The 17680-nt window shown below is 41.2% G+C and overlaps 1 protein-coding gene across 2 annotated transcripts in view; it reads right to left on the reverse strand.

Moving 5' to 3' along the window:
* Nucleotides 1-17369, reverse strand: part of BLTP3B (bridge-like lipid transfer protein family member 3B) — a 56539-nt gene extending 39170 nt beyond the window's left edge. The window contains exon 1 of one of the 2 annotated variants that reach the window (XM_065671181.1): nucleotides 17140-17369. In XM_065671181.1, the coding sequence (XP_065527253.1) occupies nucleotides 17140-17183 (44 nt within the window). In that variant the 5' untranslated portion in view covers nucleotides 17184-17369. Of the gene's footprint in view, nucleotides 1-9440; nucleotides 9569-17139 lie in introns of those variants that run through there. The other variant, XM_065671191.1, reaches the window with a different exon arrangement.
* Between the last annotated feature and the right edge of the window lie 311 nt (nucleotides 17370-17680).

The following is a 17680-nucleotide window of genomic DNA, read 5'->3' on the forward strand; positions in this document are numbered from 1 at the left end:
GACACACACACTCATGTTAGCATAATCATCACTGATAAAGCTGTTGCCCAGATAAAAAAACCAATTTAGTATTTTAGTATTCTTAACTTTTAATTTTATTATTAAATGTTAATATTATTCTAAATATTATGGTGTTGGAGATGTTTTCTAATATTTATTGCCAGACAAAATCTGAGGAGTCAGCATGGCTTTTAAGTTTGGCAAGCTATCTCTGTATCTAAAGAAGCACTGTACCTCTTGGCCAGTACTGTAACCTAGAATGCTTAACTGCTTGAACTATGACAACTATAATATCTATGATACAGTTTTATGTAAAGCAGAGAAGTACTTCCCATAAAGGTAGGGTAGATTCATGTAATTCTGCATATGTAATAATTAGAAATATTTGATTGTGTCATGATGCTTCATGATTAGAAACCTTTGGGGAAAACCATTTTAAAATTCTCTATGAGCTTTTCTTATAACTACTCAGAACTAACTGTCACCAACTTCATGATATGCACACATTCTTCTCTCCAACTTGGCACATGCAAACAGCTCTGCCCCAGCTTGCCAACTGATTTTCACCCTGGTATTCATTCCTCACAGAGAGTTAATTACTCCTGTAAAACTGGGTCAAACTGGGAGCAGAGGCCACAACATCCCATGAAATCCTGACTGATATTTCTTTCTTGAGGAACAGACCAAATATTAATACCCACTGCTCAGTACATGAAGTAAGTAAAGCAGAAAAGAGGAAAATGAAAGGGAACAGGAATGGAAATAAAGGACATGATTGAGTTCAAAGCTTTCTGTTTCACTGTTTTGCTATGCCAGTAAGACACCACTGTTACTGAGGCAATACATACTCAGTTTGCTAATACCACAAGATAATTCTTAGCAAAACCGTTTTCATGGGTTTAGTTTCAATTTCACAAGCTACCGTTCCTTTCTCAAAATATATGATTTCAGGTTTGAATTACTATATCCAACAGCATGAATTTCAACTCAGATTTAATATTCAATTTCATAAGGTAGACTAATACTATAAAATATTTTACACTTTAAGTGCCAGAATACAGAAAGTTGTGAATATCACAAGCAGCCTGACATATCTCCCTTGCATGTATAAATATACACATACACACACATATATATAAAACCACATGCACTAAATATTACCATGCAGTTAGACTTATGGTTCAAATTTAATTTACAGAGCACAGACGAAGAGTTTAGTGAAAAGCACAAAAGACTGCACAATAACAACACAGTAGTAGGAATATGTACAGTAATGAATTAAAATCATTGTATTTCTCAGGACCACAACAGTTCTTTTAGTGCCTTCAGCTCTTTTCTCTCTAAAACAACTAAAACACCTACACAGAAGACACATTCTTATTTTCCTTGCCCAGTTTTGTTTGTGATAATACAGGCTTGAAGCTCTGAATGGAACACTCCACCATGCTTGCAGAGAAGATGGCCAAGAAGTGACACTAGAAAGAAAAAAAAAAAACAGCAGAGAAGATGGGAGAAACACTTCTTTGAAAGCACAAGCTTACGGTTTGTCTAATGAAGGCCAAAGACCACGTGAAGCTTGGAGAAGCACACCACAAAGGTTTAGAGAGAATACCAGATGCTTTGTCAAGATCATCAACAGGAACTCCAACCTCTCAATTTAATAGAGAAATTAAGAAAGTCTGGATCCCATTTGGACATGGAATTCTCAGCTGTTTTGCACATCTAATGAACATACAGTCTTTTCCACCAGGCTCTACCATCTGCCTCCCCTGCTTTTTAAATAAAATTCCTGCAGGGATTTGGTCTTATATGTACATTCTAATCGTGACAGACTATTAAATCAGAATATGTGCCACATGTTTTGCTTATCGTCTTGTTATGAACTAGAACTCCTTAAAAAGATGTGCAGTTCAAAACAACCGGCTCTGAAAAAGGGAAGCATGCCCTACCAAGGACTAGCACCTGTATCAATAATAAAAGAGTAGAAATGGAACAGAAAACTGTGGGTTTTTTCCTGTTAAGAGTTGGATTAACCATGTTAGTAGATTACTAAGGAACTCTATATGACTTCTGAAGCAAGAAAAAGTCTTTTTTCAACTGAGCTTCCAAGCAAGATACTGGCCTCCCATGACTAGGTAACAGACAGAGTGATGTCTACTATCGTTCTGCTCACCATACCACTTCAAAATTTAAGACTTCTTGCTTAAATAGAAGAGGAACAGAACTAACTCTTGTCAAATCTGCCACAGAAACAAAAGCATTGGGATCACCAGTATATGCACTGTTAAGGATGATTTCCTTTCATCCCGTGTAACACCACAAATCAAAGCTGACTTTCAGTAACTTGCCTGAACTTAAAAACAAGCAAACAAATAAACAAAATCCCTCCCACCTTTAAATAAAGAGGGAGGAAAAAAAAAAAAAAAGTCACAGCAAATAGTATGCTGTAGGCAACATAGCAATTTCCTCTCTTGTATTTTCTTTCCTGTAGCCAGAAGAAATACCAGTGTCTCAGAAACAAAACCACCCGCAAATACTGAGTTCAGGAGCACTACTATACTTTTCCCCATGGCAGCCTATCACAAGTCCAAAATAGCAAGATGCTTTGATCTACTTAGATGGCTGCAAGCCCTAGATGAGAATAAGACAGACTCCCTAGATTAAAAAACAAGTCTCAGCACAATGACATTCAGAAGAGTTCTTAGCAGCATTCTCCTCTTGATCCAGGTATGACAAAAAAAAAAAAAAAAAAAAAAAGGTGAGACAGACTATAGTCATACAAGATTAAAGATTCAAAGATTCAGCTGTCGTTACGTGAATGGCAGACAGATGAAAGACAAGACTTCATAGATGCAACAAATGATTGACCTGTATTCAAACAGTAAGGCACTAATGAAAATTCCGTATGAATGTAATAGACCAGGTGGGAGGGGAGGGGGGAAAATACAAACCCCAAGCTTCTGTAAAATGTGTCTATTTTAATCTTTCAGACCTGTGAAACAAGATTCAAATCAAGCAACTCACATCTTTTCTTAGTAATGCAACTGCTTCAACCAAAAGGCATCACAAAAGCTTCTACAAAAACAAAAAAAAACACAACCACTATACAGTAAAGGCTTAAGGTTAGATGACGAAATTGGTTAAAAGACTGCAAGAGCAACAATACCTAGTATGTCCAAAGGCATTGAATACATTTAGTGATGCCCTAGAAAAGAATCGGTGAAATAACAGAAATAACAGAAACCTGCGAGTGGTTCCTGGCTGTCCCAGGGATATTCTTATTTTAATGCAGTATATAAAAGTAGTATTTCACCCAGCAAGAAAACATTACCTATGACTTATGTAAGATTTGGAGTAAATGACTTTTAGCTCCACAGGCTGAGTTAAAATGTGTAAAAGCTGACAGGTAAGACTGAAGTCATGTTTATCTAGTGCACAGAAAACTGACCTTCTGAGGAACCCAAGACATCAACAAATGGCTCTGCAGCAACAGCTGACTCGATGACGCGAGGTACTGAACATCTGAAGACATAATTCATGGAAACTACTGGGTTCTAATTGAAAGATACATTTTTAGCACATAAAGCTCTAAGATAAGAGACAAATGATGAAAAACTGCCTGGAATACATGAAGGCTAAAGTACTTCTACACATAAAAAATGAATGGTAAGTAGCACTAAATATCACCACAAAATATGCTGGCATACCCTCATCTTGGACATTATATCCATTTCTGAAAATTTTAAAACTGACTTAGAGGGGATAAACAAAAGCATTAATGACAAAGTAAAGAGCATTGCACAAAAAGCTAATTGGATGCTTATTTCTCTTAACAAAAACACACTCAAAACTAAAAAGAAAACACATTAAAAGCCTGTAAAAGGAAACACTCATTGCAGAACATTTTAACGCCCATGAAAACATCAGGATAGAATACAGTACCAAAACCAAAAGCTTAAAACAATTTAAAAAGTATATCGTTATGCCTACAACATAGTAGGATTAACCAGACACATTCTGACACATAAATGCTTAAGTTCTTTCCTTAATAGTACATTACACTAAAAATAAGCAATTGTGAGAATAAATTTAAATATTTCTGACAAAAATACTCCCACAAACAATAGCACTCCTACAGCCTGCACCAGGAAGACAGCATCACCATAGCATTCTCAAATCTCACCACCACTGTTAGCAGCCAGTGGGTAACCAGTACGCAAGTCTATAGAGGACCTAACAGTCTGAGAGGCTATCCTCCAGCCTTTGTCCAAAACTATCCATATCAGCAATGCTGTGACCTGCGTGTATTCCCAAATACCATGCGGTTTCCTCCCAAGAAGCCCTAACAGTAGAGTAACCGCAAGGACTACCATTCCCTCATTCTGCAAGCTATAGGGAATCACAGGGAACTCCTAAATGGCAATACCAACTGAAGAACCTGTATCTGTCACCAGACTTTTCAAGTACACCCCTCACTACCTGTGATACCTGACTAGCACCTTCTCACACCCTTCGATTTGTACAGGAGAATACCACCCCTTTAGTCACAGATAATGTGGCCACTCCACATCGTCCTGGGTTCAGCAGTAGCAGTTATTTTTCTCCTTCTTAGTAGCTAGTGCAGTGCTATGTTTTGCTTTTTTGGCCTGTGAACAGTGCTGATAACACCGATGTTTTTAGTTGCTGCTCAGATGTTTGGTCTGGCCAAAGACTTTCTGAGCCTCATGCTCTGCCAGGGAGGAGGGGAGGCTGGGAAGAAGCAGAGACAGGACACCTGACCCAAACTAGCCAAAGAGGTATTCCATACCACAGCACGTCATGCCCAGGATGTAACGGGGAGTTACCCGGAAGGGCTAGAGGGACTGCAGGGTTGGACAAGATATCGGTCGGTGCTCGGCTGGGGGGAGTGGGGCAAGTTATCAGTCAGATGGTGCTGAGGTGTTGTATTCTTTCCTCTTGTTATTTCCTTTAGCACTATTATTATTGGTGGTAGCAGTAGTGATTTGTGTTATACCTTAGATACTAAACTGTTCTTATCTCAACCCGTGGGAGTTGCATTCTTTTCGATTCTCCTCTCCGTCCCTCAAGGAGCAGGGGGAGGGCAAGAAGGGGGGGAGTGAGTGAACGAGGTTTGTGGTTGGGTTTAAACCACAACACACATGAATGCCTGTGTGCTCTATTTAATCACACCTTGAACTTCTGTAGAATTGTCGGGTGCGTACTTGGTGGCTAGGTGACTGGATATCCAGCATGGAAAGGATCACAGAATCACAGAATCACAGAATCACAGAATCCCAAGGGTTGGAAGGGACCTAAAAAGATCATCTAGTCCAACCCCCCTGCAAGAGCAGGGTAACCTACAGTACATCACACAGGAACTTGTCCAGGCGGGCCTTGAATATCTCCAGTGTAGGAGACTCCACAACCCCCCTGGGCAACCTGTTCCAGTGCTCTGTCACTCTTACAGTAAAGAAGTTCTTCCTGATGTTAACGTGGAACTTCCTATGCTCCAGTTTACACCCATTGCCCCTTGTCCTGTCACTGGATATCACTGAAAAAAGCCTAGCTCCATCATCCTGACACCTACCCTTTACATATTTGTAAACATTGATGAGGTCACCCCTCAGTCTCCTCTTCTGCAAGCTAAAGAGACCCAGCTCCCTCAGCCTCTCCTCATAAGGGAGATGTTCCACTCCCTTAATCATCTTTGTGGCTCTGCGCTGGACTCCTTCAAGCAATTCCCTGTCCTTCTTGAATTGAGGGGCCCAGAACTGGACACAATATTCCAGATGCGGCCTCACCAAGGCTGAGTAGAGGGGGAGGAGAACCTCTCTTGACCTACTAACCACTCCCTTTCTAATGCACCCTAAGATGCCATTTGCCTTCTTGGCCACAAGAGCACATTGCTGGCTCATGGTCATCCTCCTATCCACCAGGACCCCCAGGTCCCTTTCCCCTTCACTACTTTCCAGCAGGTCAACCCCCAACCTGTACTGGTACATGGGGTTGTTCTTCCCCAGATGCAAGACTCTACACTTGCCCTTGTTAAATTTCATCAAGTTTCTCCCCGCCCAACTCTCCAGCCTGTCCAGGTCTCGCTGAATGGCAGCACAGTCCTCTGGTGTGTCAGCCACTCCTCCCAGTTTTGTGTCATCAGCAAACTTGCTGAGGGTGCACTCAGTTCCCTCATCCAGGTCATTGATGAAAATATTAAACAGCACCGGTCCCAGCACCGACCCCTGAGGAACTCCACTAGTCACAGACCTCCAGCTAGATTCTGCGCCACTGACCACAACTCTCTGCCTTCTTCCTTTCAACCAGTTCTCGATCCACCTCACTACTTGATCGTCAAGCCCACACTTCCTTAGCTTATCTATGAGGATGCTGTGGGAGACAGTATCAAATGCCTTACTGAAATCAAGAAAAACTACATCTACCGCTCTACCATCATCCCTCCACCTAGTCACTTCCTCATAGAAGGCTATAAGGTTGGTCATACATGACTTCCCCCTCATAAAACCATGTTGGCTGTTCTTAATGACCCCCTCATCCTTGATATGCCTAGTGATGGAGTCAAGAATAAGTTGTTCCATCACCTTTCCAGGGATGGAGGTAAGGCTGACCGGTCTATAATTACCCAGGTCCTCCTTCTTGCCCTTCTTATAGATTGGTGTGACCTTTGCCATCCGCCAATCCTCAGGCACCTCGCCCGTTTCCCACGACTTACCAAAGATGATGGAGAGTGGCCTAGCAATGACCTCCGCCAGCTCCCTCAGCACCCGTGGGTGCATTCCATCCGGACCCATCGATTTACAGATGTCCAGATTGCATAGCTGATCCCTAACCCAATCCTCATCTACCAAAGCAAACTCCTCCTTTGTCCTGACTCCTTCTGGGGCTATAGAAATCCAGGGCCCTCGGGGAGAGTCTGCAGGAGTAAAGACAGAGGCAAAGAAGGCATTCAGCACCTCTGCCTTCTTTATATCCTCTGTCTCCAGGGTACCCACTTCGTTCAGCAGTGGGCCTATATTGCCTCTTGTGTTAGTTTTATTTGCTATGTATTTGAAGAAGCCCTTTCTATTGTCTTTAACCCGACTAGCAAGATTGAGTTCCAAGGAGGCCTTAGCTGTCCTAATTGCCTCCCTACATCCTCTAACAACTGTCCTATATTCCTCCCAAGCGGCCAGCCCCTCCTTCCATAATCCATAGATTCTCCTTTTCCACTTGAGTTTGCCCAGCAGCTCCTTGTTTAACCACGCCGGTCTCCTAGATCCCTTACTTGACTTCCTACTTATTGGGACGCTCCGATCCTGAGCTTGGAAGAAGCGGTCCTTGAATGCTAACCAACTATCTTGAGCCCCTTTACCGCCTAGTACACTTTCCCATGAGACTTCCCTTAGCAGTTGACTGAAGAGGCCAAAGTTGGCCCTTCGGAAATCCAGAACTGTGGCTTTGCTAGGTATTCTATTCCTCCCACACAGGATCCTAAACTCCACCATCTCATGGTCACTGCAGCCAAGGCTGCCATTGACCGTCACCACTTCGACCAAACCCTCCTTGTTGGCGAGTACTAAATCTAGCAGCGCTGCTCCCCTAGTTGGTACGTCCACCATTTGCATTAAGAAATTATCATCAATGCACTCGAGGAACCTCCTAGACTGTGAATGACTGGCTGTGTGATCTACATGATTTGCTGCACAGCATCTTGAGGAGGCACTCAGGGGCCAACCCTCTGGAGCATGACAGGGCATTCCTGTTTGCACACCCTGCCTGGACCTACTGCTCTCAGATGGCCACAAGTTACACCATACTAGACAAGTCCAAAACTCCACCTACCACCCTACAGCTTCAGAAAGTGGGACTTTCCAGGCTCTATACAGGATTTGAACCACCTAACACTCATGAGACTCTTTGACTTACCAGGGTCTAAAGACAGATTCCTTTCCAGACAAACCATGAATTAGGACCCTGACCCAATAACCAGCTCATGCTTGTATAACACATCTTGTGAAGTGTAAGAACATCCCCCTTCTCATTCCTGCCCTAGGAGGTGAAGCACTGAGTAGCACATCTGCTCTGCTGATACTTTACAAATAAGTGCTTCCATTTCATCACGACAAGGGAGGACTTCAGCATGGTCTTCTACTCCAGCTGAGTTCCCATGTATTCACCCTAAGGCCCATTCCATACCTTCTCAAATACTGACATCCCCACCAATGTTCTTGACAGTATATAAAGCTACAGTTAATTCTGTAATAATACATGCAGGAGATTATTTTCTATTTGGAAAAACTAGTGGTTGCTCTCTGTGAACAGGAAGAACTGAAACAGCTGCTGTCACCAATGACTTATCTAATTATGTGTCATGCAGCAGATCTGCTCAGACATTTATGCACATGCTGAGCACTGTGCATAAATTAGGAGCTTACAAGATGATCATAATTCATGCAGTGTAAGTAAAATATTGCTCAAGCAAGACCAATATTAGCTTTTCTGTTCTGTGAGTCTTCTTACATATTACACAAGCATAGAAATGGTCAATATTATCAAACTACAAAAACTTGTTTCAAACATGACAATGCCGCACAACAGACCTTAGAGCATATGCTGAGCATAAGATAACACAAAATCCTTAATATACTAAACCATGCATGGGAAGGTAATGCACCTTCCACACTGTAGACAGCAAAAATAACACCTCACATTGTAAGAATTTGTTTATTCTTGATGACTAATAAATTCCACTCAAAATACGACGTTCTGTATCCAATGTAAAGAAAAGCCACTTGATGCAAAATAATTTTCTAAATTTAAAATTGAGAAATAATGGTGCAGTGTAAAAGCATAACAACATCTGCCTCTTGAAAACTGCATCATTTATTAATGTGACATTAGCAGACATCTTTTTAATGCTAACTGATCAGATGCCACAACAAAATATTTTAATAAGACTAACTACAAGGACAATTACAAATTCAGCAGCTGAATATAAGAATATGAACTGGGTAAAAAGATGACCGATCCTTCAAGTATCAATACAGAGCTAATAAATATCAAGTTAAGAAAAGGAATTAAGTAGGTGTAAATTATAAAAAACAGAATTCAAATAACCTAAAGATATTGAGAAGATGATTACATTTAGAAAATAAAACATAAAGGTATGTTTATAGTATTTACATTTATAATGGGACTGCTGATTTACTTCACAAACCAGTTTAGCAAATTCAGTTTAGGACTTAAATAATAATAAAAAACCCACACAGGTGCATAGCAAAGAATTATTTTTTGCAGCGTTTAAGTTACAAAAAAAAAAAAAAAATCCAAGCAAACCAGGGGAGAAAACCAAGTAACATTTTATAGATCTCATTTCACTCCCAAATTTATTTAAATGCATACCACCTCTTACATGTAATCTACAAACGTTGGAGAGGGGAAGTTACCTGAGGACAAGGTATTCAGACAAAAGGCCCCTATTCCTGGTGAAAGCAAGTGGTCAGTTGCCACGGCTTCCGAGAAGCTTCTGGTACTCATTTTGGTAGTAAGGATATTCACAGCAAACCAATCTCCACCAGAGCCAGCTGGGATCGCTGCAGGGAATGGGACACAGGGGACACACAAGGGATCAAGTTCAAAGGGAAAAAGGAGTGATATAATAATGTAAGAGAGTTTTAGCTAAAGGTAACTGCAGTACAACAGTTTGTTACATGTCATGACATTGTAGAACTGAAAAAGAAACAGACTTGTGTAAAATGCTAGATTCCCATGAGAATATCCCTTGCTGACACAATACTGCAGCCATGGTTAAGCGAGCATCTTATGGAGAAAATTCTAATCACGCAGAAAAAGCCTATATAATGTAGTCAAGTGGTTTCAGAGATACTCAGTAAGTATATTTGAAATGTGAGAAGGAAGATAGCCTGGAGATAAAGCATAAATATGTTTTTATTTCATTTGGAAGTAGGAGATGACTTTTCAGTTTCGTTTTGCCTTGCCCAAGGTTTCCTCAAGCCCACATGGATTTCCATCCATGGAAGCATTCAAGGCTGGGTTGGAAGGGGCTTTGAGCACCCTGGTCTAGTGGAAGGTGTCCCTGCCTGTGGCAGGCAGGTTGGAACCAGATGATCTCTAAGGTCCCTTCCAACCCAAACCTTTCTATGATCCTATATGATTCTATTATTTGCTCCTATTAAAGGTGTCTCAACTTCATCTATTCAAATTCACATTAAAGAAACATAACTCTACAGGCATAAGAGAACAGGACTTCTTGGATTTGTTTTTGTATTTCGGGCAGTGCTAAAAAGACCTACACACACTTGACGTTCTGATTTTGAAGGCTATGAAATTTTAACACATTAAAGCTTCTCAAAAATTAGAACTTAGAATCTTTAATTTGGGAAAATGTGCTAACCTAAAAATTATTTTTTTTCATTAACTGTCTTCACTTTGAAAAGATGCTTTAGCCAAAATATAATTAATTCCTTTTGGCTACAGGAAAACACAAGCATTTGGGCAGTGCCCTTGGTGGGCAGTATGCTGGGGTATCTGAGCAGCATTTAAAAGATGTATCACTAAAACAAATTTCAGATACCTTGTTACAAATTATTATTTTTTTCATGTCTCCAGATCCCCAGCAATGGGAGCAACTACAACATAAGAATTGTTCCAGAAGTATGCAGCCCAAGTAACTTCCAGATGCCCGGGAAGTTGATCCCAAGGTTACTTCCTTGGGAGTCAGACAACAGAAGAAGCCAACTTCTCTGAGAAAAATAGAAGCTCTGTCATTCTTAAGCTATATGGTAAGCTGCATGGCAGAGCTGCCACAAAATATGTGCTGGGGGCATTTTTCACACAGGAAGGCTTGTATATCCATGCAGCAGAGCCTGGAAGTACTGAAAGGCACAGCCCAAATTGAAGCTCTTTTCTTACTTTCCTCTCCTGTTTCTTTTCATGAAGAGAGGGGACAACGAAGAGATCTGAACCCCGATTCACCTGGTTTGTGGAACCAGCTCCACAAAGGTGTACAGAATGACTCCTGCAGGAGCTACCGCATGGTGAAACCTGGGTTCCCCCAGCCAAAACCTTAGTAAGTTCCGTAATGACTTATTAGCAATTATTCTTGTGATTTGCAAAATTCTGATTTTCACCATAAATTATCTAAACTCCTTTGGTCAATCTGCTTGTAGAAGTAAGGAAAAGGGGAAAAAAAAAAAAAAAAAAGCAAAACCAAACCAAAGGTACACTTTAACAGGCACCGCTCACTCTCGGAAGTTTAGTACCTACTCTTATACTGCTCCGTATATTTTACACCATTCTCTGTATTTAAGAAAACAACCACAACAAAAAAGACCACAAAACATGAAGGCTTCAGCAACAGAAATAACTAATTTCAAAACATGTAACTGTAGGCTTTGTTTTTATTCTTACATACTCCATAATAATTTGAAAATAAGATACAATTTTATTACTCACAGGCTTTACTCAAATACCCTTTCTTCCTAAGAATGCTATACACCAGCATATCAGGTACTTGAACACAAAGTAATCTTCAAAATTATTTTTATTCTGAAACTTATTTCCCAGCAAAACTACTCTGAGAAATGTTTACTATACAAGTAAAATGCTGCTAATTTCTGTTGACACTGCAAATGCATTAATTTTTATTTTGTATAGATAAGAGTCATCTGACTTCAGCAAAGCTTCAGTAGAACTTTAATTGTACAAATAAAAAGTCTGCAGAATCAGCATCCAGATTTATAATACCTTTGCAAAAATAATGTAATACAAACTGAAAACGAGAAATTAAATTCAGTGCATTTATTTTATTAACCCAAATGCTACTGAAAGCTTAAGACATCTTTGAGATGTAACATAAGATTTAATATTAAAACTTAATAAATGTAATGAATGATTAAGAATTCTACCAGTAAATAAATTATTGCTCATTTATCTCCAAAATACATTTATAATTTCATAAAGCACCACAGCAATTTCAGTTTGGCCTTTTGGAAGATGTGCTGTTACAGAAGCTTAAAATGCAATACAATGCATGAAGCTACCAAAAAAAAAAAAAAAAAAAAGAAGTTTTTACTGTTGTTGGAAAAAAAAGCACTTATTGTTTTCCTTAAGCTCATCATAGCATTACCAACACATGCCCACAGACAAAACTGTTGGCATGAATTCTCCACTGAAATACAAAAAGTACTGAGTGACGAACAGAAGGGAATTTCAGAAATACAGGATTATAACGAAACTTTAAGTTGCTTTCTCCTCCTTCTCTTCTGCTGTCTCAAGCAGTTCTGCTTTACTACCTGTCCTTTTTCAAAGTCATTCTTTCACTAGGAGCAGCATCTAAAGATACATATTAGGTGAACACGTTCCACAAGCATCCAGATTCTTCACAGATTCATTCAGAACAACACAGATTGTTAAGTCTACATTGTGTTTTGCAACTTTCCCACATACTACACAAGCCAACAAAGTCAGTCACATTGAATACACTCTGTGAAAATCTTAAGTACAAGCAAAGAGAGAACCTGGTTTACGCTTATTCTAAGAAAAGTACACACTTTGTGCTCTTTGGCTGTCACAAAATTAAAGTGACATAGAAATGGAATGTACAAAACTGAAAATAAGCTAAATAATCTACTTCTTTTGCTACCAGCAGAAGTTTCAAAGCTCATCCAAATAATTTTAAGCATTCAGCTAGAGGAAGGAACAAGCCCATTCTGGTCAAATAAAGGTGTTATGCTGGTAAATTGCTAAAAGGAGTCACCTCAGGTCTCTTGAGACAGCAGTATCCCTCACCAAGCAGGCATGACTTACTGATGTAAAAGCAAGGTGATATGAAGGTCAAATATTTAGGTAGGACATGTGTCAGTGGAGTTGTGCCAGATGATGTAGGATAGCACTATTTACAGCAGAATCAGCTGATTCCTGACAGTCATGCCATTAGTACGTTATTCTCTGTAAAACTAATTTTCATATGTGTTTTAGAATGATTTCCAACTATGAGGTGAAAAAAGTTGTCACAATAGAAGAAAATTGCAGTACATTTTGAAATCTTACTATTTTCACATCTATTGCTTCAGGTGACCAAAAGAAAAGAAGGTCTAAGTTCATGCAGAACACTAACTAATGACACAAACTGAAAACAATTTGGGTTTCTGCCATATCAAGCACTGTAAATCTTCTTACTGTTTTCTTTGTGAAAATAGCAAGATTCAAAGCAAGTAAATTTAAAGGCTGAAATATGTAAAAATGAAATATGCATGAAAACATCGGTAAATTTAAGAGATAGCATCTAATTGAGATGAAGAATGTCATAGTCAATGGAGCTACTTATTATAGAAGCGAAGTCTGTAAACTTTCTTTCATGCTTCTTAGATATATTTTGAGAAACAAAACTGTTTTTCACAGAGAGGCATGGCTACTGCAGATTCTTACAAAGAAGACTCAACACTACACATTAACTAGAAAGTGAATTTCAATGATGCTAAAAGCCAAAACCACCCAACCTCTGTCAATACCCACCCTACGGTGGATTATCCCCTTATAATCACAGACAGCATACAGGAACACTATCGTGAACTTGCAGAGTGCAATGTAGAGTTCTGGAAATTTTTAACACTATGGTTTCATACAGTTGTCTACAAAGTCTAACAGGAAAAACAAGTAATGCTGAAGGCTATGTACTTCTATCATAGCAGAGCCGCGCACAGAAAAGAATAAGACTAAGAAAAATAAGAATAATAAGAACAATAAGAAGCACTGTTCAAGAAGAAATCTCTCACCTATGAAAACATGTAACCACATATATGAAGATTCAACATGAGTTTCAGTTCACTGGGGAAGACCTTGACGCTAAATGATCCCAACACTACACATAAGACTCCTCAGTAGAGTATCTCATTCCTACCTTCGTACAAGATAAATGCCCCTACCTAGACAGACACTTGTTCCATTTTAGGGCACATAGATTATGAAATAAAGACACTCAACCAAACAGATTCACAAAAACAACTCTCCTCACACAATACGGAGCTGACAAAAATTCAAGCCTCCAAATGACAAACTCATGTCTTCCGCTTCACAGGTATCATTGAGTTTCATATTCTACACCAAGCACCACATAATCTGAAGAACAATAAAAAAATTTTGGTTCTCCGCTTCCCTCCTTCTCACCACAGCCTTGCAGAAGAGCACTGCATCTTGAACACAGAGGTCATAGCTTGTATTTTATAAGTTTTTAAAAAACTGTGAGAAAGCTAAACATTCATACCAGATCCTGACATGGGATACAGGTTTCTTACAAACTGAGTAAATAAACTCTACTACCTTCACAGTTCTTGAGACGCAATATAGAGAAAAACCATTTGTAAAGGTAAAAGGGCATTTAGATAACAGAATTGCTCCAAAGTTCAGTTTGGGTCTTCTTATTCTCAGACCTTAAAGACTCATACCTATGTAAAAATTTTCCCTAGCTAACAAATGCAGAATGGTAAGGCTCCTTCCCAACATCAGTGTCCATATCAGTTCATCTAAAAGCATCGCAAACTGCTAAATGTGAACTACACTGCTGAATGACACAATACTTTCAAATTTGCATATACAGTATCTAGACAGTAAGAAAGCTGAAAATTGCTAACACGAGTGACAGATATTTCAGCAACCTTCGTAAATCGATGATTATTTGGAGGAGCAAGGTAAGATGATCTCCAGAAATCACTTCCAACCAACCTCAACCATTCTAATATTCTGTGATTTGTAGCAGAAAAATACATACTTCCCTGTAACTGAAGGTACAGCCTTGCATCTTCTATTTGCTCTGTGAAGTACATATTAGATTTGGCTTTGCTCAAACACAAAGAGAAATACAATAGCTAAAAACGAAAGGAAATTTAGATAAAAGAATGGAAAGACTTGTCCTGCTATTATATATGGACTTCCAGTACATTTTAATCCTGCCGCTAATACCTGCTTTGTTGAAGATAGCAAACAAGCATTAGTTTAGAGGAGCTAGGAAAACTGCAGAACAGGCACCAATATAGTTGTAGAGTAGAAAGTGAAAGAGTCCTTTGGTATTAAGGGAAATTCCTTACGTACCTGGCTCCACACTAAAATGAAAGAGTATGCAAAGCCTACCTTCATTATGTTCTTAAAACACATATTAAAGAAAATTCTGAAAAATAGAACATTATTATCATATCTGTTGAAAAATCAAGTTCCTAAAATTTAAAAAGCCAAAAGATTTACAGGCGCTCGTGTCATTTGAATTCTGTTTTCTTGCGTAACCAACTTCTGCAACCTCTGAAGCACCAGTTCTGCAGGAAGAAAAGATATTATCTAATCACATGATTAACAACACCCATAATAATGGGCTTAATAATAAAACTGTGTATATTTTATACAGCAAACACACTCAACGTCAGCATAGTGTGGATCATGAGCCTCAACTTCAAACTGCACGCCTCAGATTGTGAGACATATCCCATGCCACTTTTTAAAAATGATTAAACTTGTCACAATCATTTGATGTAGTCCAGTTGAATAATCATTATCACATCACACAAGAAAGCAAACACAAATCTGCCAACATTAAAAAGTACTTAATTTTAATCTATTCAGCTGTTTTAAAAACTCGACAAAAACCAGCTCACATTATCATGCCTAGTTCACAGGCACACTGTAGACTCTAACCTGTAGCACAGTGACTAGAGACCACATCTTTTCCATACAGCTTGCTCAGCAGTGCTATAGGACTTGCGCTGTACCAGTTAAGTCCAGTGATTCCAAACACATTTCTGATTAGAAAACTGACTCAAGGCTGATGACATCTTTGTGTTGCATTTCCATTCCCACAGTGCTCAGCTATTCTCATGGGAAGACAAGATTTCTTCACCAGCATTCCCAGCTACAAACCTCATGAGTAGGGTGCAGAAGAAACATTCTACTACTGCTTCATATGGCATCTTTAGCGTGTAGATATCGAAGGATTAGGAATGACAGTTTTATTTTCCCTGTGCATCATCCACAGATTAGTCAAATAATTTGTCATTTCATTTAGGGTTTTTTTCCTCTCTTTATTAGAACTGATGAAAATAAACACCTTTCAGAAATATAACACATAAACAGATTAATACCTTTTTAAAAAGGCAAATCAGGAACCAGTATTTCAGGTTGTATTTTTATATAAAAGTAAGCTCTGAAGAATAACAGCACTATGGTATCACGACAGATCAAGTACTTAATGGGGTTTTTTGTCTCTCTTTAGAAAATGGGAGAAATGTAATGTGCTTTGTAAAAATTATATCAGTCAGACTGTACTTTCTCCAGCTTTTCTTTCAAGCACACGACACAGACAGCTACAAAAACATTTGTATGTGTTGGGGGTGTTGCTTGGTTTTTTGTTTGTTTTAACCCACGAGGCACGTTAGTTATGACTGCAGTCACCCAGAAAACGTGGACGTTATTTCGTCCGAGCACCGGAACGCATCCTTTTGTTCCAGGGCCTCACCTGAGCCTGCAGGAGCTCAGCCGTGGCGCGCAGACCTGAGAGGGCACACGCCGAGCTCCCGCACCCCAAGGGAACGCGAACGGATTGTGTAAACCCCACCGCCACTGAATTACGGCGGCGTTTGGGTTCTCCCCTTCCTTTTCCGCGCTGCCTCGCACAACTCCTCGCCGCCATGAGCTGATCGGAGAGGCAAGCGGCGGGCCATCAGCAGGCCCCACCGAGGGGCTGAACTGCAGGCGCTTCCCGGGACCCCCGAGCCCGCTGCCGCGGCTGCACCCGCCCGGCTCGGCTCGCTCGACGCCGTGCGGCGGGCTGCGGGGGCGGCACCGTCTGCCGGGCGAGAAGGAGACCGGAGCCCGGCTGTGACTCACTCGGTGACTCCGTTCTGCGCCGGGCAGGCCGAGCCCCCTCCTCGCCTCAGGCTGACACCGCCAGACCGCCCCGCCGCTACCAAGTCACCCCGAGGAGGCGGCTCCAGCTCCACCCTCCGCTGGCTGAAGGAAGCCCGGTACCCCCGCCCCGCGCCAGGCCCCGTGGACCGTGGGACCGGGAGCTGCCACAGCCTGCCAACCCCTCCTTCATCCCCCACAACCCCCAGCCCACCCGGGGCACGGCGCCCCACTGACCTGGAGAGATGCTTCAGGATCTGCTTCTTGATAATCCCCGCCATGGTGTCTGGCGGCCCACGCCCCTCACGACAACCAGCCGGGACCGGGGACGCGCCTCATCCCTCCGCCTCCCCCTGCCCGAGGCAGGGAGACCGCCGGGAGCGGAGCGGCTGTCTCCGCTTTCCCTCACTCAGCTCCCGCCGCCATCTTGACTGCAGCATCACCTAGTGACGGGGGGCGGTACCGGGGAGGGCCGGAGCCGCAGCCACCACCCCATACAGGCGGGAGGGAGGCGGGGTAGGGCTTTCACACCCTCCCGCTTGCTAATGGACCCCCCTGCGGGCAGCTGATCCCCTCGGTGCCGTCAGCCCCTGCTCCGCCCCGGTGGCGCTGCCCGCCCTTTCTCTGCTGTCCTTCGCTAGCGTCTCCCCGCGTCCCCGCCTGTGGAGCGTGTCCCACGCGGGCTGGTTGTTGTTTTTGTTGAAAATCTGTTAAAGTGCCACTAAAAGGCAGTGTAGCAACAAGAACGGTAACAAAAAATGTGGTTCTTGTATGCAGC

Source organism: Lathamus discolor, chromosome 1 (assembly GCF_037157495.1).
Source record: "Lathamus discolor isolate bLatDis1 chromosome 1, bLatDis1.hap1, whole genome shotgun sequence".
Taxonomy (NCBI): domain Eukaryota; kingdom Metazoa; phylum Chordata; class Aves; order Psittaciformes; family Psittacidae; genus Lathamus; species Lathamus discolor.